The following is a 12124-nucleotide window of genomic DNA, read 5'->3' as shown; positions in this document are numbered from 1 at the left end:
AACCTTAGGGCTTGGCCATTCAGTGAACCTTTTTCTGCTGCTGCTCATGATTGAATGCTAACTTTATGTATTTCTGCATATGAATGACAAAGTTAAATAATAAGAAATGAAAATACTAATAGTGGTAAACATTTGACAATGAGCATTACTTTTTATTTTGTAATTATTTAATTAGTTATGTTTCATGTGAAGAGGCAGCACCTAGTGTGGACGAGGATTATGCTTAATTGCTTATTACTCCTTGTTAGCATGCTTTTATTGGCCGACTTCTCCTAAAAAATGCTTACCACAATATAGACGTTATTAATTGAAACAAACATAAAATCTTGGCGAAATTGGTCCTACATTTTGGTATATTTAGATGCAGCATGATGTAACAAGGACCATGGTTTCTATGTTTCACAATCTCAAGATTGTTTGAAAATATTCAAGTGTTCTAAAAAAATACTAATATTTACCAAATAATAATGAAGATGTCCCTTTATTATTATTTCCTCTAAAAAAAACAGAGGTCAAATGCATGCACTAGCTAACTGATAAAAATTAAAAATAGTGCTGGTGAACTGCAAGTATTTGAAGTAAATGGGAGCAATTTTGACTTATGAAATTTGCCTACATGAGCATGATTTAATTTTTAAATGTTGGTGTATTACTATTGGTGTTTTGATGTAGTATTGAGTACTAGTAGTATGCTTAGAGTAATTAATACACGAAAGTAGTATAAACTTGGTAGATATTAATTTAACGAGATATAAATATAATGTAATTAAGAGTGGAATTAAGTTGAAATTAGGGTACTTGAGTGCAAGCCTATGTCCCTGGACCAACATGAAGGAGGCACCATTGAAAGTGGGATTCTAATTTGACTTTGTACTTGATTTTGTGTGGTGATGAATTGTCATTCTCAAATCTCATTCACTCTTTGGACCTAATTTAAATTCCATGTGGAATAGTTGAGCACATTCAAACTGAATGCATGTTAACCTCAAATCAGCCAACTCACAACCATCAACAATTGGTTACATCATGCAATATGTAACTCATTGTCCCATCCCCATCCCATCAGAATCAAACCGGACCCTCTCCTAACTATACATGCAAATGGACGAATCAACCAATCCAACTTTTATTTTTATCAAAGATAATTTTTACAATATTTGATTCAAAATAGTACTCCCTCTCATACGTCTCCAAAGAATATGCACTTTGGGTTCGCCACGAATTTTAATGTAAAATTGATAGAGTAAGAGAGATAAGGTAGAGAGAAAAAGCAAGTAAAGTATTATTAGTGGAGAATGTGTCTCACACCTCATTAGAGTGAAAAGAGTTTCCAAAATTGGAAAGTGCATATTCTTGTGAGACGGACTAAAAAGGAAAGAGTGTATATTCTTGTGGGACGAGAGAGTAGTATATATCAAACCAACCAATACCAATGTGAACTAATGAAAGCCTAGTACATGTATGGAGTACTACTGTATATCATATCATTTCTCCATATATATAAAATACACAAGAATAATATAGCTAAAATATAAAAACTTAAGATCATACATATAATTATAGTATTATTTAGTTTTATTATATAAACGGAAATTTGTAAACTAGACCCCTTTTATAGTACTATGTAAATATTGATGTAACCTAACTTTATTCTCCACTTGGTATTATACACTATAGAAGCATAGCTCAGTAGCATGCAATAGAAAACGTTATGATTTCAGTAAATAAAATGTATTTCTTCCTCTTTCGTTGTGCAAATGAATTGATATATCGGCACACTCCAAAAACAGTTAAAATGAACTTAATTATGTTGATTTTCAAGAATTTTTTATTTCTATGTTTTTAATAGTAAATCAATATAGTTTTCTAAAGACTAAATTAAAGTAGTATTTGGCGCCAAGTCATTAATATTCCTGACCAATAACAATCCATTTTCCGGATTCTTGTTAGAATCTAATAAATAATGGAAATCATAGCACCACTAATTCCAAATCAACTTTGGTCCATAAAAAATGCTAATCCCTTTTAATTATTACTATCAAATTTGTTCCTCTTGTTGACTGAACCTAATTTTTCTCTCCAAAGATTGCACTATAACACATTAATAATCAAGAAAACAAAACAGGAGGCATCAATTCCATCTCTGCATTGATGGCAGGAAAGCATACACGTTAGAATGATGTACAAAAGCAACCTTTTCTCCCAAGATATAATTAGATATTGATGTTATTATATGCACAAGCATTGATACCTACCTTATTTTAAATCACTAATTACCAAAACATTTCCTCTATATAAGCTTGCACTACCACATCACAAAGAGTGTGCAGCAGTTGCTTTCCCATCATATTTTGTCAAATAAATTCCCTCTGTGTATATAGTTTTTGTTCTTCTCTTTGAGGAAGCTAGAGGACTTCTCAACAATAATCAAGGTAACACACACACACACACACAAAAGTGAACATTTATAATTTGTTGCTATAAATATTGAGTATTATTTGGTGATTTTATTCAAGATGGGAGAGGGAACTGCCACCAACAACCACCACCAGCACCACCACAACGCCCAAGTGTTCGACGTCTCAGTCAATATGGCACCACATTGTGGCTCCAAGGCCGTGGATGATGACGGCCGCCCCCAGAGAACTGGTAACTTCGCGTCCCTAACTATTTCCACACTATCAATTATATTACTAAGGCCTATATATTTTGCTTAGGGAGTGTTTGGACAGCAAGTGCACACATTATAACCGCGGTGATTGGATCTGGAGTTTTATCGTTGGCATGGGCGATAGGCCAGCTGGGATGGATTGCTGGACCGACTGTGATGCTCCTCTTCTCCTTCGTCATCTACTACACCTCCACTCTCCTAGCCGACTGCTATCGCTCTGGAGATCCTTTGTTCGGGAAGAGAAACTATACTTATATGGATGCGGTTCGATCCAATCTTGGTATGCATATCAAATTTTTTATCACTAGCAAGTCATCACAAGAAGAAAATATTTTGCTAATGTAGTGGTTTTTTATCTATAATAGGGGGATCTAAGGTGAAATTGTGTGGGATGATTCAATATATGAATATCTTTGGAGTAGCTGTTGGGTACACAATTGCCTCCTCCATAAGCATGATGTGAGTTCACTTCATTCATGCATGCTAAGGGGCCATTTGGTAGGGAAGATAGAAGAGTTATCTGCCTTAGCAAACAGACCTTAATTATTCAAATTTTGTGTGTGAATGAGGATTAATTTGGATGATGTGAACAGGGCTATCAAAAGATCAAACTGTTTCCACAAGAGTGATGGGAAGGATCCATGTCACATGTCTAGCAATCCATACATGATAGCCTTTGGTGTTACACAGATATTGTTTTCTCAGATTCCGGATTTCGATCAGATATGGTGGCTCTCAATCGTCGCCGCCATTATGTCCTTCACTTACTCGTCTATCGGCCTAGGCCTCGGCATTGTTCAGACGTCAGGTAACTTATCTCCCTGCCCTGTCTATAAAAAATAGTCCATTTTTACTTTATAAAACTATTTCACAGTACATTACTTATATATAAATCTCTTATTTACAACTTATACCATTACTAAACTGTAAACAGCTAATGGAGCCATAAAGGGCAGCTTGACCGGAATAAGCATCGGAGCCGTGACTCAAACCCAAAAGATATGGAGGAGTTTCCAAGCGCTCGGCGACATAGCCTTCGCCTACTCGTTCTCGATCATCCTCATCGAAATCCAAGACACGGTGAAGTCCCCTCCGTCGGAGTCGAAAACAATGAAAAAGGCCAGCCTCATCAGCACCGCCGTCACCACCGTCTTCTACATGCTATGCGGCTGCATGGGCTACGCCGCCTTCGGAGACCTCGCTCCCGGCAACCTCCTCACCGGCTTCGGCTTCTACAACCCCTTCTGGCTCCTCGACATCGCCAACGCCGCCATCGTCATCCACCTCGTCGGCGCCTACCAGGTCTACTGCCAGCCCCTCTTCGCCTTCGTCGAGAAATACGCCGCCGCCAAATTGCCCGACAGCGCCTTCGTCAACCGGGACATCAACATCAAGGGTTTCAACGTCAACATGTTCAGGTATATTCTCTCTGTAGGACCTTTTTAGTTTTTAAAACTAATTTTCTACGTGCGCCCCTGGTTATGCAGGTTGGTGTGGAGGAGCGTGTTTGTGGTGATCACGACGCTGATTTCGATGCTGCTGCCATTTTTCAATGATGTGGTGGGGATTCTCGGGGCGTTTGGGTTTTGGCCGCTGACGGTTTATTTCCCGGTGGAGATGTACATTGCGCAGAAGAAGATACGGCGGTGGAGCACGAGATGGGTGTGTCTGCAGATGCTGAGCTTCGCGTGCCTCGTTATATCGGTTGCTGCAGCGGCCGGGTCGGTGGCCGGAGTTGTGCTTGATCTCAAGGTTTATAGACCATTCAAGACTAGCTATTGAGAGGCTGAGTTTTGTTTTGTGTACATCAGATTAATTGGTGGTTGGTGTTGATTAGCTATTGTTGTGTTTAATTTGCTATGTTAATTGTCATGTGGTATATTTTTTTTTTAGCCTTGTGAATGTAAAGAAGGCATCATGTATTTTTAGTTCACTGCAATCCAGTTTAAGTTGGAATGTATGGAAGATGTTGTGTTCAATAAAATTTGGTATGTTAATTGTAACTTTTTCTTCGATTTATTATCACCGGCGGGAAATAATTATTTAACCTTAACCTTTATTATAGTCAAGACTTAAGAAGTAATGTAATTATATTCCAGCATATAGAAAATATGAGTTGGACATATTACTAGTATTAAATAGGTGGAACTCATAATTTTAGTTATTTTGATATATTATACTACTCCGTATGATATATCTAATCACAGTGATGGATGGATAAGAAATTATACATACCAATTAGCAACACATTTAATATGTCCTGGCATTTCAACAATGAAAGACAATCAAGTGTTACCATCTACCAAGCACTCTTTAATTTGTAAAACAAATTGTGTGTATAGTGTGGAATTATAGACTTTGATTGACATATTAATATGTTATGTCGAACTGTAATTTATTTTTCCTTTTAAAAATCCCTTCATCATTTAGGCATTGTTAGCATATTCTACTATGTTATTATAAACACAAGATGCTTTCGCAGTCTTGATTTATGTGGGCACTATAGAGTAAGTACTAGAGATTTAATCTAATTTAATACTATAAAATAAAAGACATTATGTACATGTACAATAAAATTTATTCTTAAAAGAATGATTGCTGGCTCCATAAAACCCAAACAAGTTCATTTTGAGACCCAAATATTTAGGTCACATATCACATGGGTGATTGCATATGTTCGCATTAATATAGGCGCGACCTCGCCTCACGAATTTATCTACTTTTCATGTACATTTATTCTACTAGTATATTAATCCAACTACCCTCTGAAAAGTCTCAAGATTGTAGAATTAATATGACACTGATGTTCTACAATTGAAAGCTGATATCTATTCTACTCTATGCAAATCAAATTCAATATGTTAAAACAATGCAAATTAGATTTTCTCTATTAACTAGTAGTAGTATAATTATGTAGAGTAATTACAGTGCACAGTAAATAATTGAATATACATGCATGAAATAGGCAGCAGCTGCAGCAGCTCTCCATCGCTATCACTATAAATACGCTGAGGCTGAGCCCCCTCTTTTGCCCCTCACCGTCCTTTCTCAGAACTTGATAACTAGAGATACTTCTAAAATATCTCTCATTTTTCACTCTCTTCAATTTTCAAACTCCACCCAAATTATTTATTTCCTCAAAAAATCCTACTCATCAACACCAAACCAGACACAGACACAGACACAGACACAGACACCGAGAGGGGTGGCCATGTCCGACGAGGGGAAAATTCACAGCACCAACACTAGTGGTACTGAACCTGTTACCGGTCCGATTCGGAGAGTGCTCGTCATATCTGCCGGCGCCAGCCACTCCGTCGCTCTGCTCTGTAAATTCTATATTTCCTTGCTACAATTGTATCTATTATGTGTTTGTCAATGCCTTTGAATCTCGACGAATTTAGGATTTTTTTTTCTTCAGTTGGTGTTTTTGTGTTGTTTGATGCTGAGAAATGTAGGTTTTCTAAATTTTACTGTGTGAAAATTGGCGGTGCAGTGTTTTAGGAATTTTTCCATGGACTAGAATGCTCCACGTCTAGTTTGAAAACATTTTCTCAATAATAATTGAAGATGTTAGTCAACTATTTTTTGTCGCTTTATTAACAATAGTAGTACTAGTATTTTAGATTTCTGTTTGAATATTTTTTGTTTTTTCATTGTTTGTTGGACTTGCAAACAAGTGTACTGTTAATTCAAGAATCTACATAATCGTCAGAATTACTTTGCCATTACAGTTGATTTTGGTTGAACTTTTGGTTGTAAATCTGACAAGACATTGCGAATAACATTTTGCGATAGAAAATTTGGTTTAAAATAATAGTACAATGCAAGAACATAAAATATAAAAAAATGAATTTACAACCAAATTTATGTAAGGAATGTTAATATATTAGTGGGTGTGACTTGGTCAAGCGGGGTAGAGAGGTTAATGACTGAGGCCAAAGGTCTCCGTGGTGTGGCCTTTAAAATTAAAATTCATTTACCCATAAAAAAAAAGAATGTTAATTCTTCATATAGTTAGTGTTAAGCAATAGTTGGTTATGAGCAATTGCATTTGATGACGTATAATCTGGAGTTTATGGGCGTTTCATGTGAATGGAAGAGATTTTAGTCCAATTATAATGCTCAAATCAGCATTGTTCGTTGTTCGGTTAAATCTTCTTGAAATCTTTATTACAACTACAAACTTTCCCCATAAATGAGGATAGCATTGAATATGAATTTTATTATGCAGCTGGGAATGTTGTTTGCTCATGGGGAAGGGGAGAAGACGGACAGTTGGGCCATGGAGATGCTGAAGATCGGTTCTCTCCTACACAGTTAAGTGTATTGGATGATCAAGAAATAGTTTCTGTTACTTGTGGAGCTGATCATACAACTGCGTATTCCAAATCACAAGTTCAAGTATACAGCTGGGGATGGTAAGTTTCTGGATGGCTAATGTTCATTGCACTATATATTATTTAACCTTTTGATATTGAACATCTGTCTCTATACATCCCAAGCAGAGTTTTTTTTCAACTGTCATTTATATTAGTAAGTACCTCAGTGATAGCCCTTGTTTCCATGGCCGCCATTTCAGCCTTAGGCCCATTGTTTAGTAATTCATTGGATTTGATGGGCTAATATGTGAGCCAATTTCTTATGTTTGCTTGATATTTCAAACATTTTGTAGGGGTGATTTTGGGAGGTTAGGCCATGGAAATTCTAGTGACTTGTTTTCTCCTCAACCGATCAAAGCTTTACAAGGCCTGCAGATAAAGCAAATTGCTTGTGGAGACAGCCATTGTTTGGCAGTGACTATGGAAGGCGAAGTCCAAAGGTTGGTCATGTTTCTTTTTTTTCCGTAAGTTAGCAAGTAACCTGGTGTAACTTGAAAGGTGCATTGCAAATAGCCAATCAACTCCAGGATAGGTTGTTATGTCTCCTATGCATATCTGGATGCATATAGAAAACTCAAGTCATCTAAAAAGACATGAAGCCCGAGGACTCCCCTGAGATCTTTGTTCAGATTGGCATAAGAAGCTCTTGTCTGCTGACATTTGATGCAAACGTTTTGTCCAACTTTGTTAACCTAGTGATGTTTCCCTTGGCTTTCGCGTTGGTATTTTTTTGAGTTCTCCTATTAAAATTAAAATATAAAAACAGCCACGGTACCCAGCTGCATATTTATCTTCATGTTCTTGCTCATTGGTAGGTAAAGAAACCACTAAAAAGAATTTCTTGATATGCCCTCACATGGAACCATTTTGTTCTTCATTTCTTTTTCTTACTCTACTAATTTCTTTTCTGATTATGCTCAGTATAATTTGTTATTCCTGAAAATAATTTTTATGAAATCTGACAATCTTAACTTACATCTGTTCAACTGAAGTTGGGGACGGAATCAAAATGGTCAACTAGGACTTGGTACCACTGAGGATTCTCTTATACCCCGAAAGATTGAAGCTTTCGAGGTATGTACTATGAAGTTTATCAATACATATCGATATCCATTATCTTTCTGCTTGATATGGATAATACTCTTATGAATGTTTAGTTTCAGGACAAAAATAGTAGGCATGCTCTGTGAATCTGTTAAAACATGTCTGTGTATTATTTTTTATAAAAATGCTTTTCCCTGTATTTTGTGTATGCTAACAAAAGAGCTTATGGAGAAATGTACTGCTCTACATTGTGCCATCACAAGCCTACAAAAACGATTGCGTCGTCTAGTATACTAGAATATACTAACGGTAACTAATGCCATAACATTATTTTACTACCTAAAAACTCTGAGTTTATCATTATAAGCACTTTGACGATTCATCTTGAGATGTCTATAAGACGCCTGTATGTTTTGTTGTAGGGGATATTAGTCAAAATGGTAGCCGCTGGTGCTGAACATACAGCTGCTGTAACAGAAGGCGGTGAACTTTACGGTTGGGGCTGGGGTAGATATGGTAATTTAGGTTTAGGTGATCGAGATGACCGCCTGCTTCCAGCAAAAGTTGCTACTGTTGAGGTAAGCCCAAATTCATTGCACATTGGAAAATTATCTTGGTAGTCCTGTCTTAAACAATAATATTCAAAAATAAATGTTCTGTATGCTACAGATTCAAAGTAGTCAATAAATTTAGGTGAAATGCTACCTAAGTAATCTTAAAGAGTCAGTTTTGGTAGTAATTTAGATGTATATGTTTCTGTATCACAAAATTCTAGTCATAATCTTCATATTTTGTAGTATGATTTAAAGTTAAGTACATTATGTTAAAAAAATTAGGATCATGGCAAGTTAAGATTGCAAAAGGCTTGTTTTAGAAGATGATTTTCTTATCAATGTGCATGAGCCACACTTATGTAAAGTAAAGCCTACTGTCTACTTGGCTAAACGTTATAAGAGAATATTCAATCACATTACTTTGCTTGCAACCAAACTGCAAACGGATTCACACTAAAATTTTATCACAATGATTCTCAGTGTTGTCCATTTGAATGTACGAGAGAGAGGATGTTCTTGGGGTTTCATGTGTTGTATACATCATTAATCCCTGGATGTCATCATTCCACTCTAATTCCACTAAATCATAATTAAAGAAATTGTCACAACTGGAATGAAAATGATGTATGTATTTAGTTTCTTTAACTTTTCGTTGTACCTTTGTACTGTTGATAATTGTTGTTGCAGGGAGAAAAAATGGTCCTGGTAGCTTGTGGATGGCGACATACCATCTCTATTTCCTCCTCGGGGAGTTTGTTCACATATGGATGGAGCAAATATGGCCAGCTTGGACATGGGGATTTTGAGGACCATCTAATCCCTCATAAGCTGGAAGCTTTACGTGATCATCATATATCTCAAGTAATTGTTGCTTCTCATCCAGAGATGTCTATGTTTCTTTACCTAACAATAACTAGAAAACTCGTGTCCCCCTAAATCTTTCATTCTTTTACAATAAAACTGACTATTTTGGAAGTCTTTTGCAACTGAATTTTTCTGCTTGTGTATTTTAATAGATCATTTATACTAATAGAATGTCGTTGTGATTGCTGCAGATTTCAGGTGGTTGGAGACATACAATGGCTGCGACGACTGATGGAAAACTATATGGCTGGGGCTGGAATAAGGTCTATTACAAACTTCCTTCTATAGAATATAATTTATCACAATCATGAAATTTGACGTGTCTGGTTTTAACCATTCTGCTTCTCATTGCATCTCTAATGACTCCGCCCGTTATATAAGGAATTATCATATCATTTGAATTAATTTGCATGTAATGCCTCTTATGGTCAGTAGAACTGATTTGTATGTCAACTTTGGATCAGTTTGGACAAGTTGGTGTTGGCAACAATACAGATCACTGCTCCCCTGTGCAAGTCAAATTTCCACTTAATCAGGTGCCTTTTTTTTATCTCCCTACTGGTGAACTAACATTAATCGGCAACTAGTCTAATTTTGTGTGGTTCCTTCACCCTTTCGTTACAATGGTTGGAGGTGGCTCTAGTTTGCTAATTCTATTTCCTTTTGATTTGGTTTTTTTGAATTGGGTGCTTGCATGGCAGAAAGTAGTGAATATCTCATGTGGATGGAGGCATACCCTTGCTGTGACAGACAGACAAAATGTCTTCTCATGGGGAAGGGGTACCAACGGCCAGCTAGGGCATGGCGACGCTGTTGACAGGTAGCATTTTACTGACTAACTCCTTTCAAAAGAAATTGAACCTTTCATTCAACTATTCTCCTGTCAGTGTTAACCACAAAGCATCAGTGAAGACGTATTTCACATGTATGTCTACGATAAAAGAATATGTTAGTGTTTAGACTGTTGATAATCTGAAATGCTGTTGTAGAAATATTCCGAAGATCATAGAGGCATTAAGCATGGATGGATCAAGCGGGCAGCATATTGAGGCCTCCAAAGTAGACATCTCATCAGGTTCCTTGTCATGTCTACCTGCTCTTTTCAACTTTCCAAACTAGTTAACCAGTAACATATTTTTCTCACACTGTCTCTTGGTTTTCATGGCCAGAAAAAAGTTGGGTGTCTCCGACTCAGAGATATGCAGTCGTTCCAAATGAGAACGTAAGTCATGCATTTCTGTTACTTGTAAATTCATAGTAGATAGCAAGTATCACTGTATTTGTGCTTAAGATAAAACAATAAGCAGAGATGAAAGCTACTGATGGTACCTGGTTTTGCACAGGCTCAAGAACCGTCGATTGGCATGTTAGGCGGGAACAGAAACGACGCTAGTGTCCCTGAGAGCGACGTAAAAAGGATGAGGACTTGAGTGGTTGTGCAACATCTTTGTATGTATCCATGGGCCTTGGTTTCAAGGTTTAAATTTATTACTGTGGTGTATAAGCTCAACTGGTTTGGTCGTGTATTGGTTAAAATCAAAGATAAACATCGCAGTTGGATTCGAATGAGGGAAACTAACATTTGTAGCATTGAAATTTCTACCTGTTTATTTTGGCATTTTGGGTATATGAATATCTCTTCTTTTTCTAGAGAAATTGACCACTAAGCTTGACTTCTTTTTGCCATTTGCAACTTAAAATACTACTAATATTCCTAGTAAGGTTTAAATAGTAATGGAATCTATTTAAATTTTTTATGCTAACAGTACTCTTTTGTGTTTGCTATCTCAACTTGAATATTTATTCATTATTATTAGTTCATGAGTCACTAATTGAATGTGATTTGTGATTTGTTGCGAATACAATCCGTGCACGGTTTGCGTTTGATATCTTATTAAAGTCAATCATGATTTTAGTGATGGCTATTTTTCTTTCATTTTATGTTTTCTAGTTAGGCTTGATTTAAGAAATTAAAGAATGACACTGACCCAATTTCTGATTAACCTATTGAAAATAAAGAATCTTGATAATAATAATGTTTTCTAAAAGAGCACTCCACAAATTAAAGTTTCGCCCTTTAAGAAGAATATGATCAAATTGTCAAAGCAAAATCCAATAATGTTGATATCACAAAAGATGAATTTTCCTTATATATCCAAAATTCAACTACTAGGTGCATGTTTAATAGGATAGATAATTCATCAAGAGATAGAAATTATATGAATAAAAAAAATGTTATTTTTGTTCAAACAACTTGGGAAATTTCCTCTTGGCCCAAATACACACAATAATTCAATGTTTTGTCAAAAAAATTAGTTGTGATTAGCAAATTGGGAAAGTTGATATGAGCCTCTAGATATATACTTTGAATCATTTTCCGTGACAGAGTTCAATGAGAACTTCTCATTGAGAAGTGACTAACCCTTAATTTTTAGTATAACATTTGTGTCATTGTGTTATCATCTCAAACTATTTAAGCCGTATTTCATTTTAAATTATCCCAAATTTATGAGTCATTTAACTCTATGACAAAAAATAAAACATTTAATCATATTATGCTTACTCTTTACTTATTTTATTTGCTCTTTTATTTTACTTTATTTTAAGAT

The 12124-nt window shown here is 36.0% G+C and overlaps 2 protein-coding genes across 2 annotated transcripts; both read left to right on the top strand.

Annotated features, from left to right (window-relative positions):
- The first annotated feature begins 2272 nt into the window (after window positions 1–2272).
- LOC121770003 (amino acid permease 3-like) lies at window positions 2273–4674 on the top strand. Its single transcript, XM_042166795.1, has 7 exons — window positions 2273–2432; window positions 2517–2649; window positions 2718–2951; window positions 3037–3130; window positions 3265–3479; window positions 3606–4089; window positions 4159–4674. Exons 2-7 carry the CDS (start codon window positions 2517–2519, stop codon window positions 4451–4453), a joined length of 1455 nt encoding a protein of 484 aa, XP_042022729.1. The 5' UTR covers window positions 2273–2432; the 3' UTR covers window positions 4454–4674.
- Window positions 4675–5689: 1015 nt separating this feature from the next.
- Window positions 5690–11165, top strand: LOC121770748 (ultraviolet-B receptor UVR8-like). Its single transcript, XM_042167516.1, has 12 exons — window positions 5690–6000; window positions 6906–7092; window positions 7347–7493; window positions 8046–8127; window positions 8520–8675; window positions 9339–9512; window positions 9707–9778; window positions 9980–10051; window positions 10217–10335; window positions 10505–10590; window positions 10685–10737; window positions 10859–11165. Exons 1-12 carry the CDS (start codon window positions 5883–5885, stop codon window positions 10943–10945), a joined length of 1353 nt encoding a protein of 450 aa, XP_042023450.1. The 5' UTR covers window positions 5690–5882; the 3' UTR covers window positions 10946–11165.
- The last annotated feature ends 959 nt before the right edge of the window (window positions 11166–12124 follow it).

The sequence above is a fragment of the Salvia splendens genome, chromosome 16 (genome assembly GCF_004379255.2).
Source record: "Salvia splendens isolate huo1 chromosome 16, SspV2, whole genome shotgun sequence".
In the NCBI taxonomy this organism is placed as follows: Eukaryota; Viridiplantae; Streptophyta; class Magnoliopsida; order Lamiales; family Lamiaceae; genus Salvia; species Salvia splendens.
Note: the sequence above shows the minus strand (reverse complement) of the source record. Positions and strands in the feature narration are given on the sequence as shown.

Bases quoted from the DNA above. Each gene is read 5' to 3' on its own strand.
- LOC121770748 (XM_042167516.1), top strand. From the start codon at position 5,883: ATGTCCGACGAGGGGAAAATTCACAGCACCAACACTAGTGGTACTGAA. The intron at 6,001-6,905 runs GTAAATTCTATA...TTTATTATGCAG, and splicing joins CCACTCCGTCGCTCTGCTCT to CTGGGAATGTTGTTTGCTCA. The intron at 7,093-7,346 runs GTAAGTTTCTGG...AACATTTTGTAG, and splicing joins CAAGTATACAGCTGGGGATG to GGGTGATTTTGGGAGGTTAG.
- LOC121770003 (XM_042166795.1), top strand. From the start codon at position 2,517: ATGGGAGAGGGAACTGCCACCAACAACCACCACCAGCACCACCACAAC. The intron at 3,131-3,264 runs GTGAGTTCACTT...TGATGTGAACAG, and splicing joins GCCTCCTCCATAAGCATGAT to GGCTATCAAAAGATCAAACT. The intron at 3,480-3,605 runs GTAACTTATCTC...AACTGTAAACAG, and splicing joins CGGCATTGTTCAGACGTCAG to CTAATGGAGCCATAAAGGGC.